This window comes from Mus musculus, chromosome 3 (assembly GCF_000001635.26).
Source record: "Mus musculus strain C57BL/6J chromosome 3, GRCm38.p6 C57BL/6J".
NCBI classification, from domain to species: domain Eukaryota; kingdom Metazoa; phylum Chordata; class Mammalia; order Rodentia; family Muridae; genus Mus; species Mus musculus.
Genome location: NC_000069.6, coordinates 83,308,097 through 83,326,107, shown reverse-complemented (window position 1 = coordinate 83,326,107; position 18,011 = coordinate 83,308,097). Strand labels below are relative to the sequence as shown.

At 41.3% G+C, this 18,011-nt stretch overlaps 1 protein-coding gene across 3 annotated transcripts in view; it reads right to left on the bottom strand.

The window, feature by feature from the left end:
- Positions 1–18,011, bottom strand: part of Dchs2 (dachsous cadherin related 2) — a 236,086-nt gene that overhangs the window by 36,922 nt on the left and 181,153 nt on the right. For all 3 annotated transcript variants that reach the window (XM_030252335.1, XM_030252336.1, NM_001357165.2), the window contains exons 14-15: positions 9,506–9,619; positions 676–887 (exon numbers count right to left, since the gene is read on the bottom strand). In XM_030252335.1, coding sequence (XP_030108195.1) covers positions 676–887; positions 9,506–9,619 — 326 coding nt within the window. The remainder of the gene's footprint in view (positions 1–675; positions 888–9,505; positions 9,620–18,011) is intronic.

Below are 18,011 nucleotides of genomic sequence, written 5' to 3'. Positions count from 1 at the left end.
TTTCAATCACTAAGCCAGTTATATCAATAGAGTCAAGATTTTAGTAAGCTGTTGAATTATTACACTGTTTTAATTCATGCTCATTATATCTGGTGTGACTCTGCTTTGGCTTGTATACCTTGTAATCTCTTGGACTCCTATACTGAGTCCCTGCTTTTGTCCTTAATTATGTCTCAGTTTATCCTCCATCCTTCTACCCAAGTTCTCAAAGGACATTGGGGACCACATGGAATAGTCTGGACCTCATCCGGAAGGCATGGTAGCCATCTTTATGGTACAGAAATGTCACAGAAGCCTTTGAGATCACCAGGAAGTAAAACTGATTTCCAAATAGGAACAAATAAAAATCCATCGTGCCCCCTGGGTTGTATATTTAAGCACGATTCAGATAGTAGACTTTCCAGGGTGGATATTAGCACATTAGAATGCTGGAAAGACTTCTTCACCATAGAAACTTCACCAAGATGTGTGTCAGACTGCGATACACATGTGAGGATCAATGAAGAACGAGGAAAGGAATTTCAGAGATCCTGCAGTCTAAGGATTCATCCAAGCCATTGAACATGTCCTGGAAATTGTTTAAAACTTAATTATATGTTGGTCATGGGTCCTAGGTGCTTTGACATACAGTGATTGACTGGTAACACACATGCACACACACACACATTCTGTTACCTGTATGACATGAACACTGTAGAACTGTCCTTCAGACACTGATGCTTGGTATACACTTTGTGCAAAACGTGGAGGATTATCATTCCAGTCCTGGATGGCAACTGTGACTTGGGTGAAGGCTTGATGCCCATTGCTTTCAGCAAGAATGATGAGCCGCACTTCACTCCTGACTTCAAAATCAAGCAATCCAGGCTCTTCTACGATGAGTTGCCCTAAAAGGAAATGATGCTATTTTAAAATGTCTCAGAACCCCATTGACGCTCATGCTCTGACTGGGGTCTCATCATGGAAAATGTGGGGAACTTGTGGATATTTGCAGATTTCCAACATTTGTAGGCAAGTAACTAGAATCTGGGAGCTATCTCTTAAATCATCCTTCATATAAAAAATAAATCTGCATGTTTAGCCCATCCCAATGTCTACAAAGTCTGCTTTGTAATCATTGTTTTTAAATCCATGTATTCATTCACTCATTGCGGGGAGGCATGCCGCAGGCTGCACGGGAAGGCCACAGGATAGCTTTTGGAAGCTGATTCCTGTCTTGAGCCTTGCTGAGGCATTCATGGTCTCCCATGTTCCTGCTACTGTCCTGTGTTCTCCAGGCCAGCTGGCCCACAAAGCTCCAGCAGCTTTCCTGCCTCAGCCCTTCTCACAGTGTGACCGCTAGGATTCCACATTTGGCTTTTTGTGAGGGTTCTGTGAACTGAACTTGGGCTCATGCGAGGGTTGCCTGGGTCGTTCTTGAACTTACCATCTCCCCGATTGTCCAACATTTCTTAAATCTGCTTCTGTCTCCTTTGTTTTCATTTTCCTCCACACTGCGGGCATTTCCCTCTGTGATCTCTGCATTAGTTAACCACTAGCCACTTAACTGATCTCACCATGGATCCAGGTTCCATTGTGAAATAACAAGGAGCTGGTATTCTCCAGCATAGAACCTGTCAATGGATTTCACAGTGTAGCAATGGTGAGCAGCTTTAAAGGGCAGAGACATGCTCAGACCTGTCCTACCTCAGTCTCTCTCTCTCTCTCTCTCTCTCTCTCTCTCTCTCTCTCTCTCTCTCTCTCTCTCTCTCTCCTCTCTTATGAATACATGAAAACCCTGCCATCTTATGCCTCCTGCTTTTAGACAACTGCATCTTCTCATTTACTTGCTTCTTCAGTCTGGCCACATTCCCTTGGTTGCAGGCTGCACTTGTGAGCACTGATCCCTGGCTTTCAAACTTCATCATAACCCCAGTACCTATCTCACGGGGCAGCATTCAGTGCTCTCATATCCTCACAGAGAATACAGAATCAGGATACAGAAATGGACCTTGGAGGGTGATACCACAGCTCGAGTTTTTTGCCCAAATTAAGAAATTTCTTTGTGCAATTTCTACTGTGTGTGTCTGTTGCAGGATGACATAGTGATAGCATAGGTTACAAAAAAAAAAAAAGATAAGAAGAGGAAGAAGAGGAGAACGACAGGGAGGGGGAGAGGAGAAAGAGGAGAAAGAGGTGGAGGAGGAAGAGGAGGAGGGAGAGGGGAGGAGGATGGGAAAAGAGGATGAGGGAGAGGAGGAGGGAAGAAGGGGAGGAAGAGGAGGAGGAAGAGGAGGAGGAGGAGGAGAAGGGCTTAGTAATGTGGCTTTCCAAGCAGGTGAAGGCACATGCATTGCAATTCTGAAGAAATCTATATTCTATATTAAGAACTATCCAGCTGTCTTTTGTGAGGTTATGCCTGGCAAACACAGTAGTGGATGCTCACAGTCAGCTATTGGATGAAACACAGGGCCCCCCAATGGAGGAGCTAGAGAAAGTACCCAAGGAGCTAAAAGGGTCTGCAAACCCATTGGTGGAACAACAATATGAACTAACCAGTACCCCCAGAGCTCGTGTCTCTAGCTGCATAGGTATCAGAAGATGGTCTATTTGACCATCATTGGGAAGAGAGGCCCCTTGGTCTTGCAAACTTTATATGCCTCAGTACAGGGGAACACCAGGGCCAAGAAGTGGGAGTGGGTGGGTAGAGGAGTGGGGGGGATAGGGTATGGGGGACTTTTGGGATAGCATTTGAAATGTAAAATAAGAAAATACCTAATTAAAAAAAAGAACTATCCTACCAAATTTAAGTACTTAAACATATTTTAGTATGCATATGTGTATATGTGTTTGTGCACTTGAGTGCAATGTGCATAGAAGACAGGTTGTTACATGTCTTGGAGCCAGAGGTACAGGCAGTTGTGAGATGCCCAGAAGGGGAGTTGAGACCGTAACCCCAGGCCTTTGAGAGAACGGCACATGCACTAAACTCCTGTGCCATCTTTCCATCCCCTCCTTCTACTACCCAATTTAAAGTGTCTGAAATCCACCGTCATTTTTGACACTAGATTTGATTTAGTTCCTTCACAAACTATATCTGCTTGGGACCAGTCCCCCTTGCCAAGATTTAGGGTCGCTCTCACTTGTGGCAGCTGCGGAGTCACCGAGAGGCATTTTGTGACTGGCAAAGAAAGTGGCAAGTCTTCAGAAAGCTCTGCTGCGTGAGGGTGTGGGGGGTTGACGCCAAAGATGGGGATGAGACCATAAATCTCCCCAGATCACACCATCATGCACTGTTGGTACAGGAAAGACAATGGAAACACAAAAACATGTTGCTAGTGTGGTCTGGAAGACCTTGTGCTGGCTGTGGTGCAAATCAAAGTGGAAGTTAAATAAAAAGACTTGTTGCTACTTTGGTAAATGTATTTGGGATGGATCTTTTTTGGCTTGGCTTTCATTTTGGTCATGATAGATGGCACACTGTTGTGCAAGTCATGAGATGACTCAGGCTGGCACACATACTAAGTTCATGTTTTGCCTTGTATAACATATGTACATTTTCCTCAGAAACACCACAGATGGGTCCATGTAGTATAAGCCCTACAACACTGTGCCTAACACCTGGGCAGAAAGCTGCCTGCTTTATCGTACAAAGTCTCCCAAATGCCACCTTGAACATTTTGTGTGTGTGTGTGTGTGTGTGTGTGTGTGTGTGTGTGTGTGTGTGTGTGTGTGTGTTATGTTGCCAGTGGTGTAACAGCGTGAGAATAAAAGCCACAGTAACATTTTCCAAGGTATGTACAGCTCTAGCTTTATCCAAGTCGCAAAATACACATCCAAATAAGATTAAGATTCTTCAAATGGTACTGACGTGATAACATAATCAGGTTACTTCAGCCAGTCACACGGGATGGGCATGCATCTGTGCAAGCCCAAAGCAGAATTGGGACAAATATTTATGTTATCCCATACTGCTTAACTCCGTTCTGGTCCAACTGTGCCTGGGAAGCGCTGAAGCTTGATCGCATTGTTTTATGTCCGTCTACCACGTCACGACCTGAGTGGGACCATCTGTTCTTTATATGACCAAGCTTGGTCAAATTCTCAAATCCCCACAGCCTCAGACCATAGTGTGTGTTTTTAATCTAAAGTGACTTAAAATTTAAACACAAATATAAACCTTTCACTTGCAACTATAGACCAGAGGCGCATCCCATGTTTACCCTTAAGGAGAGTGACTATAGTTCTAGAGATCAACTTTATTGATTTATCTCATTCCTACAAGTTTTCCATTCTTATAATACACACACCCAGAAAATCTAGGTTAGTGACTTTGGGGCACAATTTTAATGGTAATGAGCCAAAAGTCACTTGAAAGTTGCATTTTATATCATAATTAAAGTTTCAGAAATCTTTTTCTGACAGCAGTATGGTATAATTTATGTTCAAATAAATTTTTATAATTACGCACCTGGTAAGATATAAGTGTGTATAATGGTGTGACACATGCATGTACATGCCCTTGTGTGTGCATTAGAATGTACTGGAGAGACACGTTGAGTCTCAGACGGTAGAACAGGGAGTCAGGCCTCTATGACTTCCTAGACTCTTTGCCCAAGCCTTTAGAAACATCCCTGGAAACTGTGCAGAATGGAGAAAACAAAACGAGGGAAACCCACAAAAGGTTAAAGGAACTACGAAGAAATCTAACACACAGCAGGAACCTAGATTTGCATAGATTCCAAAGGAGAGATGGATGGATAGGTAGGAAGGTAGATAGATAGATAGATAGATAGATAGATAGATAGATAGATAGATAGATAGATAGATAGAGACTGGTATAGATAGATAGATAGATAGATAGATACATAGATACATAGATACATAGATACATAGATACATAGATAGAGATAGATACATAGATAGATAGAGATAGATACATAGATAGATAGAGATAGATACATAGATAGATAGATAGATAGATAGATAGATAGATAGATAGAGATATTGTTCATAACCTTAGTGTTCAAGGGAGTGGAAAAATATCTTCTGAGCTTTCATTAGCTTAAATTTGAATTTATAATGGCCATGAAAAGGAGATATTCCATGAGACACAATTGATACCAGACTCTGGGTGTCGGATTGTTGAAAGTATCGACCCCAAAGAATGACTGCCTCTCTCGAGCATCCCATGCTAAGTAGGCGCGGGAGACTGAATCCCTGTGCCAGCCAGAGGAACCTGCCTCTCAGGAAGAGACTCACTCAGCTATGGCAACTACCCAGAGTACCTTGCAGCAGACCCAAGTCAAGACAGTGGCAAGTCACTGATGGTTTGTGCGATGTCCTGACCTATGTCTGTAGCCTTATGTTTAAAATGAAACTGCAGGCCAGAAACCCAAAGATCCAGTAAGGAGCCATGAACTCTTTTATTTGTTCCTCTTCCCAGTGTGACCACATTGACAGAATAATCGGTCATTGCTTTTCCATAGTTCTTTCTCTTTAAATGGCATATGGGGGTGGGTGGCTGAGCAATGTTATCTGGGGCCACCAGGGTTCAGGACTTACCCTAAAAATGTCAGTAATGCATGTTAAAAACTCCTAAGAATTAAATTTGGGGTGGAAAGGTGGTAGAGTGGAATTGTGAGGAAAGGAATTCAGAGCCTCAAAACTTGAAACAAACATAAACAGCCAGAGAATTTCTGGAAAATGAGAAATACAAATCCTACAAACAAAGAGAAAAAAATGAGAAACAAAGAGACAAAAATGTAAAAACAAAATGGGGTGCAGGAGAGAGGCTCTGGGCCCAGCACCTCTCAAATTGGAGTTCCACAAAAGGTGCAGGCAAGTGGCATTTGGAAAGTGCCTGACTTTGTAGAGCAGCAAGAAAGGGAAGCTAGATAGCAGGCCATTTTCCCATGAGAGACATGAGCTGAGTTGAGAATTGCAAACCTAGCAAAAGCAAAGAGTGAATATCCAGGTGTAGACAACCCAAATCTGAACTGACTAGGAGAATATTTCAATAAAAAGGAAAACAATGCCTGGAATGTAATTTAAAAACATTGTCCAGGATAATGTGTTCCCATACACTGCAATATCCGTGCTCATGAGACTACAGCAGGAGAATAATGAGTTTAAAGCCAGTCTGAGCTACATAGCAATAGTGTCAGAAAAGAAAAAGGAGAGAGGAAAAGAGAAAGGTAGGGGAAGAAACACTGGGTGTGGTGGGGGTGGGGAGGAAGTAAGTGGGAGGAGGGATTATTAGGGAGAAAGAAAGTTGGCTGAGGAGGGGTAGCTCAGGATTAAAAGAGGGAGGGGACAGGATCCATCCCATAATTAGCCACCAAACCCAGACACTATTGCATATGCCAGCAAGATTTTGCTGAAAGGACCCTGATATAGCTGTCTCGAGTGAGGCTATGCCAGTGCCTGGCAAATACAGAAGTGGATGCTCACAGTCATCTATAGGATGGAACATGGGGCCCCCAATGGAGGAGCTAGAGAAAGTACCCAAGGATCTGAAGGGGGGTCTGCAACCCTATAGGTGGAACAATATGAACTAACCAGTACCCCCAGAGCTCGTGTCTCTAGCTGCATATGTAGCAGAAGATGGCCTAGTCGGCCCTCACTGGGAAGAGAGGCCCCTTGGTCTTGCAAACTTTATATGCCCCAGTATAGGGGAACTCCAGGGCCAAGAAGTGGGAGTGGGTGGGTAGGGGAGCAGGGTGGGGGGAGGGTGTAGGGAACTTTTGGGATAGCATTTGAAACGTAAATAAAGAAAATATCTAATAAAAATTAAATTAAAAAAAGAGGGAAGGGAAAGGGAGGAAGAAGAGAGAGAGAGAAGAAAAATGGGACCTTAATTTTTTTAAAAGGCAGCTAATTCTTTTTTTAAAATGCCAATTGTGCCAAATCTGAAAACTCAAAACTATGACCAACAAAAGCATATACATTGAAAACAAGGAGTATTCAGAGCTAGAGACCTACAAGTCTCTTCAATTATAGGAACGAGGTATTGTCTCATGTTGGTTTCTAAGTATATATGTTAAATATGGCTATGTTAACCACTAAAGAGTAAGTACACACTTCCCAACAAATACAGGGAAAAACATTATTCTCGGGTAATGATTATCTATTGAATGTTCAGAAAACTTTTAGAGTCTACATGTTTGCTCAGTACAAAGCCAAAGGGCAAAAGTGAATTTCCAGTACCTGTCAGTCAGTGCTGTCAAAATGTTTTTAAAAGCATCAATGCATTTATTTTAGCAAGACAAAGTATGAAGTTCTTAGGCTAACTGAAACAAGAAGGCAACAAGCACAGGTCATTCACTGCTGTCCTTCCTTGTAGAATCCTTTAGGCCCTATAACGAAGTGTGGAGCTTTATTATAATCAAGTCATAGAGGAGAACAGAGCAGGATTTTTGATGCTTCATTCAAGCCAAAAGATCACATTGGTAGGGATTCCAAAACAATGGAGTAATAAACACAAGCCAGCAACCTGGGGGGCTGGCAGCAGCCTTGGGATCCTGGTCACCTGAGCTAAAAGAACAGGACCCCAAGGTGCACACACACTAATCTCCCTGATATGGCCACTCTCCAGTGTCCACAAATCTCTGCAGCACAGTATAGGAGGGAAGAAACAACGAGGTAAATGGAGGGAAACAGACTGGCTTCCTGGTCCAGTAAGAATTGTGTGTGTGTGTGGGGGGGGGTGTTTGTTTGTTTGTTTACTTGTTGTTTGGGTGTTTTGTTTTGTTTTAGGAAAAGCCTCTTTACAGAGCCCTGGCTGTCCTGAAACTCACTATATAAGTAAGACCAGCCTGGTTTCAAACTCCTAGAGATCCTCCTGCCTCTGCCTCCTGAGAGCTGAGATTAAGGGTGGGATTAAGGGTGGGTGAAACCTCACTCAGCCTCTTGTAAGATAAATTTCGATGTGGCTAATTGCTTTGTCACAAAATGTACTTCAGCTCTTTGATCTAATGGTGGGTAGAGTTTATTTTTGTTCAGGAATGGAATCTTGGCAGTTGTGAGGCCATGTCTGGATCTCACAAAAGTGACATGGGAAAAGGATCTGGGTGGCCTGAGAAACTTGGGAACCTTACTATTCTTCCTGCTTTTCTAAATCTATTGAATCCCAGCTCTTTTCCCAGAGCCCCACACACTAGAACTTAAGGTATGAGGATGCTTGCTTCACTTCCCTTTGCTCCACCATGGATGAAGAAATGACGGTGCCTAGCAGCTCTCAGCAAGAACCCTGACTGAAGTCTGTGTGGACCAACATTTATGGCACAACCCTGGACCAGACAGTATATACTCAAACAGCCTTACTCTTGTGTTTCCCCCCACAAGATAGATCAAATAAAACAGGTGAGCTGTACAATAACGCAGAAATTCTTAGAAATATTATTGTTGAGGTTTGACAAAGAGGCAGTTGAAAGCTGTCAGTCTCTAAGCAGTGTAATGGTCGGTGCTCACTCGCACCATAGTCACATGAAAGCCAAGTTTGACATGCACTCTATTTGTATATGTAGTTTCTTTAACATCACAGAAAAACCTCCTATGAGTCCTTGAGTTTCCCAGTTGAGTAGTGAGAGGCCCATCCAGTGAAAACTTCCCAAGGCCAGTGGTGTGTGTGTGTGTGTGTGTGTGTGTGTGTGTGTGTGTATGTGTGTAAATAAAATTCAGCCTCAATAATTTCCCTAAGTTTTTCTCCAATTTCCAAAACAGTAGGTAAACTATAAATAAAACCCAAGGCGCCTTCAAAAACTCAAAAGGCAAGATAAACACTGTCTAATTTGGAAATAGTAAGAACATAATTTTCAGTGACTCTACAGATATCAAAAAATATACAGCTTTGGGTTTCCCTTAATTTCCCATGAGACAATTCTTATTTACCTTACAAGCATTAATCTCTAATAATTTCAAACTTTTAATTTTTAATCTATCCTTTCACAATTTCACTTATGTATATATGTAATATATGTATATATATATATATGATACATACGCGCACCCTGATCACATTCATCCCCTATCCCCTCTGACTCTCTTCAAACCCTGCTGAACCTTTACTCCTAACAAATCTCCCTCCTACTGTTACCATCTTGAGAATCACCATGTTTTAAATTAGGGCTGATTGCATGAGCGTTGGTGGGAATTACTAACTGGAACAGGGCCAACTCACTAGTGGCCACACTACCAAGGAACACCTCCCTATTCCACAGCCTCCAGCTCCCTGTGCAGGGGCGAGGCATCATAAACTCCTTCTCTGTCCATGGTGGACAGATGATAGGCCCAGTGTTGTGCAGATCTTGTGGACACACCACCACTGTTGAGAGCCCATCGGTGCAACAACCACACCATGTCTACAAGACTGTTCCACCACCCTCTTCCCCAGCCTTTGGCTCTTGTGTTCTTTCTCTACCTTCTTCTGCCCTGATTCTTAGAAATGTTCCAGAATGACTTATCAGTAAGTAGTGCCAATGAAGTGAACAGAAAATGAAGCCATCATAAGGTAGGAAGGGATTACCTGAGTTGGAGCCAAGGGAGAACACTCCATCTTCATTCCCACTAACAACTGAGTATGTAATGGCGTCTGGACTTGACACAGGAGCAAACGCCTTTACAGTCACAACAGAAGTACCTGTAAAATCAGGGTTTAAGAAAAAACATTAGCACATTTTATGAAAGCACAAGAGTGAACACTGGGTGTCATCTGCCTACTCTTGTTACACTTGTCTGTTCCTGGGACAGTCACTGTCTTCACAAACCACGTTGAATACTGGGATACAGGGACAAGATAGAGGAGAACTCCATCTTTGCAGTAGTTATGAACTGGGAGAAGTCAGTGGATGAACCCTTAGGCAGTACACATCCAAAGCTCATTTCAGATTGTGTGGACTTCCCTCAAAGGAGAGCAATGGGTCACTGACAGGAAGTGCGGTTTGGGGTGGGAGAAGCAGACCCTCCTTTACGATGTGTGAGTACCGTGAAGGTAAGCAGCCACACGAGGACAGCGGTGTGGCTGGAAAGGGCTGAGTCTGTTGAGTCAGTCAGTCGAAGCAGAGACATCAAATGAAAACATCGGGGTACTAGAGAGGAGGGTTTGATTGAGCTTACGTCGAATCCCAGAAGGGATGGATAGAGTAAATTATTATGGTTTGCCTTTAAAAAGACACTTCTCCAGTATCTTGTCCAATATCCCAGTCCAGTCATCACACTTCTTTAACAAAGAAGTAAAAAAGAGGAGCTAGAGAAAGTACCCAAGGAGCTGAAGGGGTCTGCAACCCTATAGGAGGATCAACAATATGAACTAACCAGTACCCCCCAGAGCTCGTGTCTCTAGCTAAATATGTAGCAGAAATGGCCAAGTCGGCTATCATTGGGGATTGAGGCCCCTTGGTCTAGCAAACTTTATATGCCCCAGTACAGGGGAATGCCAGGGCCAGGAAGCAGGAGTGGGTGAGTTGGGGAGCAGGGAAGGAGGAGTGTATAAGGAACTTTTGGGATAGCATTTGAAATGTAAATGAAGAAAATATATAATAAAAATTGTTTAAAAGAAAAAGAAGTAAAAAAAAAGCATATTTGTAAAGAGGGAAGGGGAAAGGAAACAGTAAGAGAAAAGACACTGGAGTTTCCTCAGCTGGGACAAATGTTAATCTCTTCCCACGGACACCTAAAGCCAGCCGCACAAGCCTAAGGGACAGACCTTGAAACCCACCTTAACACAAACACACGCCCTTGCATGTGTGCCCTTCTCCCCAGATTTTAAAATAAAATAAATAAATGTAATTAAAAAAAAAAAGAACAGAAAATACAAAAGGTCCAAGAATGGACAGAATTTTCACCTAGAATCCTCTTATTGCTTAGCACTTGAATCATATCTATTTTTATAAATACCTAAGTTTGTAAAGTCAAAACTTCAGTGAGAACTGACTTTGATAAAAGGCAAAAATCTAGTAAAGCCCAGACAGAACATATGCCTCTCTTGTTGTACATCTGCTGGTAGGAAGGATGTCCTTGGGGAGTGAGCATGGCTTTGCACACAAGACAAAACCTTCTGCAAACACTGGGCTGCATCCCCAGCTCCCAGAGATCATTTTTTAAAAAGACACTAAGTTACCCAGGTTGACCTTGAACTCTTTGTAGCTCTGTAGACCTTGTGACCCTTTTGCCTCAAGGTCCTTCGGCTGGGGTTCAGAGGCATATGCCAACAGGACATATTCAGTCACAACTCATTAGAAATGTTACACTTAACAGAAAGCCTGACAAAGTCTAAATCCCATTAATCTAGATTTCCAAATGTCTCTCCTTTCCAAACCACTTACAAAGTTATTTAGCGACAAGGAAACAAATGAAATAATAGTGGTAGAATGGAATTACTACAAGTGTTGAGAACGCTTCAATTGCATCGTAACTGGTGCTTCTGGTACTACACATCACCAGGCACATGGCTTCTGTAACAATGCCTTCCTTTTCTATAAGCTGATGTAGGCACACATGCACACACAGATAGATAGATAAATAGATGATAGATAGATAGATAGATAGATAGATAGATAGATAGATAGATAGAGATAGAGACTTTTCTCTATACATATATATTCTTTCCTTTCAAATGTGGGTTCCAAGGATCAACTCAAAATTATTTATATATTTAGATTCTATAAATAATATATAAATTATAATGTAAATAATATATTTATAAATAATAGAAATATATACTTGTATTATAAATAATATCAAAATATTATATATACATACATACACACATACATACATGTATACTGCAGTGTTCTTCAAAGATACGGCTCAATCACAGTTCTGTGCGTCCTTATTCAACTTATTTTAAGTACTGGAAATTTTATTGCAACTATGTTGCCACATACTCATAAGAATGTCAATCAGAAGACAAACAACTGTGCAGACAAGATGTACAATCCTTGTGATGGCCTTCATTTCTCCCTGGGACAGAATGCTTTTTCCATGCCCAATTAAAAAAAAACTGAAAATATCTCTTGTCTGTAAAAAAAAATTATGACCACAGAACTGGAAAATATCCCTATGGCCTCTCTTATGTAGAAGGAAAACTCCTATTTTGTTGCAAATCAAATGTTTTCAGTGTCAAATGGAACTGTAACCCAGAGAAATTTCATTCAACAAGAACCCTTCACACTGGATGCTAATGTCTTCGGAGAGCCACGAGTGTTTATGTATTTTCTTTCTCTGACAGAGTTTAAATGTGAAACATCCCTTACAAAGAGCAAATAAAGGCCTTCATATTTCTAGATCTTGCTTCCCGCCACATTTTTAACCTGCCTTTCTCTCTGCCCATAGGGGTAAACTTGAATGGCTGTGCACTGCACTTCAAGGTAGAAATGGCAAGCTGTGCAGTTGCCTACAACCTTTCAATTTGCAAACATTATTTACAAACTAGTACATGAGCACTTCTTGAGTACTGCTCATTACTCATAAGCAATAAAAATATTATCAGTGGCTGAGTCAAAACATGCATTTCAAATGGTTCATTTATAAAGAGCAGTTTAGCCAGTTCCAGTATCTTTTATTGATAATTTCAATTTCTTGCTTTCAAAGACTTGAGTGTGTTCTTCAACCTTCTTCTGACCCCTGATGACCCTTCAGAGAAGCCTGCTTGGTGTAAGTGCCCCTTAGTGAGGACACATACCTTGTCTCCCATGACTCTTTGGAACGTCTTGTTCTTTAGTATATGACAACTTGATTTTAATGACTTTGCCATGAGGCTTTTTGGCTTCACCCTAAATCTATTTGGTGAGCTTATCACATTTAACATTTCTATTCCCTTCTTCAGCTTTGGAAAGTTCTTGACTGCAGTTTCTTTAAAGGAGGCCTCTGCATTTGTCTCCTTGATGGCTTCTTACATGGCTTTCATAATAGATACATTGTTTCATTTGATGGTATCCACTGATTCTGTTGGACTTTTAGAGATCCCAGTCTCGCTTTGTTTCTATCTAATAGCTTGCCTCCAAGTCCACCAATTTTTCAGCATTATCAAATCTGTTGTTGAATTTCCCTAGTGAACTTTTCAATTAAGTTGTAGTATTAGTAAACCTTAAAATTTCTGTTTGATTCTTTATATGAATAACTTTTCACTGATGTCATTTGGTTGTCTGTGTTTCCTTGTAATGTATTGACTGAGTTTCTTGAGAATAATTCCACGATTTTAAATTTCTATTTTTTATTTGTGCCACATTTCTCTGTATGCTTAGTGGGGTGGGGGACATTTGTGTGCAATTGAAAGAGAACTGTCACCCCTAGTTTTTACTCACTGACTCTGTACAGGAAAGCTTTGCCAATCAACCTGGTCAGCAAGTCTGAGAACCTCAGAAACTTTTTCTGATAGTGTCTTCTTATGATTGTGCTTATAATTCCCCAATTAGAAAGGTTTGCAGGTTTTGGTTCACACCCAGTACCACTAGGAGTTTGTAATCTTGATTTTTCAATTTGGATGTTTGCTGTCACTGATGCTGATCTATGACAAATTGGGGAAGGGCTTATCTGTGGTGAAATAAAATAATTTATATTGGTTATTCCAATGTGACTGTCCTTGCTCTGAGCTTTCCTGGAGTCCTATAACTTTCAGATTGCAATTTCAGTTCTTCTGAGGTCTTCTGGGAAACAGAACAATTGTCGGACATTCAAACTCCATCAAAACTGCTCTGTATAAATGAAATAGAAGCAGATCTTTCCAGATAGACAGAAGCTGGGCAATTCATGACCACTATGCTTGCCTCGTAAGGTACAATGAACAGAGCCCTTCAAGTAAAGTAAATGTGGAAGGACACTGGGCAGTGAATGAAAGCATAAGAGAGCTAAAGTTACCTGGCAAGGTAAGTGTAGACTGATATGTAAATATATATATATATATATATATATCCTAAAAATAGGAGAGGATTTCAGTGTTCTACCCTGAATAATTCAAACATCTAACAGACAGAAGAGAAATCAGAGCAGTAAACTTCAATAACACCATAGACAACAAATCTATTAGACATCTACAGAACACCTTATCCCCAAGCCCCAGAACATACATCCTTCTGAAGTACTCACAGAATATTTTCTAGTCTTCCCAACCACTATAGAGTGAAACTTCATCTCATTGGGAAAAGGAAAGCTGGGAAATCCCCAAATGTGTGAATGACCAACGCACCAAGAGAGAAATAAAAGGAAATTAGAAAGAGAATATTTTGAGATGAAAAGAAGACCACACAATAAAAGTTTTGGCGCAGCACAAATGGCTCTACAGAGTGACTGATGGAGAACACTTACATTAGAAACAGAGATGGCAGGCCACCATGTTATGTCACAAGGAAGAGTGACTGATGGAGAACACTTACATTAGAAACAGAGATGGCAGGCCACCATGTTATGTCACAAGGAAGAGTGACTGATGGAGAACACTTACATTAGAAACAGAGATGGCAGGCCACCATGTTATGCCACAAGGAAGAGTGACTGATGGAGAACACTTACATTAGAAACAGAGATGGCAGGCCACCATGTTATGTCACAAGGAAGAGTGACTGATGGAGAACACTTACACTAGAAACAGAGATGGCAGGCCACCATGTTATGTCACAAGGAAGAGTGACTGATGGAGAACACTTACACTAGAAACAGAGATGGCAGGCCACCATGTTATGTCACAAGGAAGGAAGAGAAGACAGTGAGGCTGATCTTAGAAGAAGGAACGAAATAATAAAGATCAGAGCAGGAGTAAACTACATAGAAAAACACTGAAATGATTGGAAAATCATTGAAAGGAAAATTTTTAATTTTCTTTAAAAAGGCCAACTAAATTGAAAAACCATAGCTAGACTAAGCGAACAAAAGAGACAAAATATTCAACAAAAGTCAGACACAAAAGAGGAGACATTGTTACTACCATAGCAGGCAGTTAATATAACTATGAACAATGGTGCCAACACATTATGTTTCCTAGGAGGAACACATATTTCTCATAACTTACAACATACGGAGACTGATTCATAAAGAAATAGAAATTTTGAATAGACCTTCACTAAAAAATGACTGTACCAGTAATAATAAAAAAGACCACCACAAGATGAGATGTTTTTACTGAGGATAATAAACATTCATTTGAATAGAGCTTATGCCAATCCTTGGAGGAATAACACATCTACAAAGGAGGTAGAAATGGGGAGACTTGGGTACCACACCTCAGAAGATGACATTTGAGAACCAGGCTCAGGGCATGTGGGTGAGCAATCAACTGATATTTTGGAGCAGAAATTAGATAAATAGGGTTGTTACTTTAGATTTTTTTTCACCCCCCTCTTCTGACCCCCGACATCCCCCTGGAATCATATGGGAGCCTCCATCAACAACACCATTGGGTTGGTCTACCTTCAAAATACTCACTGAATTGGGTACAGGCAAGATGTATTAATATTTCCTTCAGACTCCCTAAGTGTCTGCAAGTACAGCTGAATTGAGAAGTCTGTGTCTTAAAAAGCACTAAGTCCCAAGGTGGTGGTGGCATCGCCGTTAATCCCAGCACTTAGGAGGCAGAGGCCTTGGCATCTCTATAAGTTCAAGGCCAGCCTGGTCTACAAGTGAGTTCCAGCCAGGACTACAGAGAGAAACCCTGTCATCTCAATTTGGCTACTTCAATCCACAAAGGAATTATTCTTCATATTTAAAAACTGGCACTATGGTGTATATGTTTGTTTCATATGTTTGTTTCTTCACTGGTGGAGAAGTCCCACTCTTAAGAAAGGAAACCCCATATTAGGTTAATAAAATGAGACTGGGTTACCCTTTACATCATCAAGCCAATTAAAAAGTCTACCATTTAGGTCTGAAGATGGTCCTGTGACCGAGAACACTTGCTGCTCATGCAAAGGACCAGAGTTTGATTGCCAGCACACACATGACAGCTTAAAACTGTCAGTAACTATAGTTCCAGGGATCAGTCACCCTCCTCTGGCTTCCATGGGCTCCCACTGTACACATGTAGTTTACATGCATGCAGGTAAAATGCTCCTAGTCATGAAATAAAAGTAAAAAATAATCCCAGCATGGATGAGGGAGGGCTTCTTAGACTCCATCCCTAGCTAAGGAGCTTTAGCAGTTAATGGCTCCTAGGGATGGGAAGTCACTTATCTCTGGAGTAAGTGGCTGTGCCCCAGTAGATAACCTCATAGCCATTCATATATATGCAATATTAATTGGACTCAGTGGGTTAAAATAATCATGATAACAATAGGAATTAAAATTTAAAAAGATATAAAACTGGGAGAGTCATGAGGAAAATGGACAGAGAAGTGAAGGGTAGGTATGAATGGGATACACTGTACACATAGAAGAATGAATGAAAATGACTTTCAAAGGAAGAAAATAATAGCAAATCACAGTGGACAAGATCTTGACCTTCCGTGGCTGAGACCCGAGGGGGCTGGTATGAATTTGCAGGCATGAAGACTGTTTTGAGGTGTGTACCTTCTGAGGAAACTTAACTTCGCCTAAGACATCTGTCTTCTACAGAGTTCTCTTAGATCACAGATGAGGTAAGGAGGTCTATATTGAAAATGGTCCTCATTCCTAGGAAATCTATCTCAAATGCAAGACTGGTCCCAAGTAATGAAATAGGAATGAGAGAAGTATCTGTTCCTTCATTGTCATAAACATTCCAAAGTCCCCAGTGACATGGCACTGCCTACTCTTGTTTATGGGGTAATTTATTTCCTTGGAAAATACAATTCTTATCTAGTTTGTTCAGAAAAACGGACCAGATGGCAGAGCTTTAAAAGCTGCAAACACTTCACAATGATCACACAACCATTATGTAATAACTCCTTGCTCCAGTTAGAACTTAAACCCTGCTAACTTTATAAACTTCATGTTGAGATTTCAGACAAAAGGGAAATAGCCACAATAACAGCCGAAGTGATGACTGGTATCCTCCTACAGCTTAATTTAATCCTTGCAGCATCCTTGTGAGGAAGTCATTACTGCTTCCACTTTATGGAAAGAGAACTCGCTCACCATGAGCGGTGGAGCCATGACAGGCTCTCCCTCCCTGCCTCAATAATGTGTGTCACATGTCCACACTGCCCAGCAATGGAGAACAGCAGCTCACTGGATCTCCTGCCAAAGTGCTGGGAGACAGTTTTCTCCTCCAAAATATCCAGATCTAAGTGGGTTACTTATTTTATAATATTAAATATATTTTACTAGTCAGATTTCCCCCATGTGTCATCATGTTTCAATATTAGTTCAAGTTTTCCAAAGTCTGAGTACTTAACTTTTAGCCAGGGTATCAAAATAATTCATAATGTCAATTTTCCACCCCAGGGCGATTCACAGAAATGCATGAAGTTCTGAAGAGCTCACACTGAGGACAACGGTTGCTGATTCATCCTCACTGGGATCTCCACAGTATGAAAAGGGAAACAGACACAGGGAGAAGCCCGTTTCACCATTTAGTGAATTTAATCATTGTGATTAACTAAGTGGTTTCTTCTTAACTTTTGAAGAGACTTGGAGCTTGTTGGTAAGATATCACTTTAGAAGCTGTCTCTGTGTCATGTAAAAAATGTTCTCTCTTCCAAAAAAAAAAAAAAAAAAAAAGAAAGAAAGAAAGAGGGAAGAGCATTGGAAATCCATAAAGGGAATTACTGGATAGCAGAGAAGTATAAAGAAACCAAAGGGTGATCTGGGAAAAGACGTAAGAACTTGGGGCTCTGGCTGCACTGCCAGAGGTGAGGGCAAGCAGAAGCTTGGTGAACATGGCCAGGTGAGGAGACCAGCAGTGTGATTCACAGGTAGAAGCACAAACTATTAGAAGCCTCAAATCCAGGCAAGGGTTCTAGAGACTTCTCTGTAAGAGAAGAATTCTATTTTGTCAGTCTCCATGGCTCCCAGGATCTGTGGCCAGGGGCCATTTTGAGAGAGATCCTATTGTCTAAACTGAGCCACCCCAGAAGCCTAAGAACAAGGAGCAACCACAGGTTAGACCCTGATGAGAGGAGGCT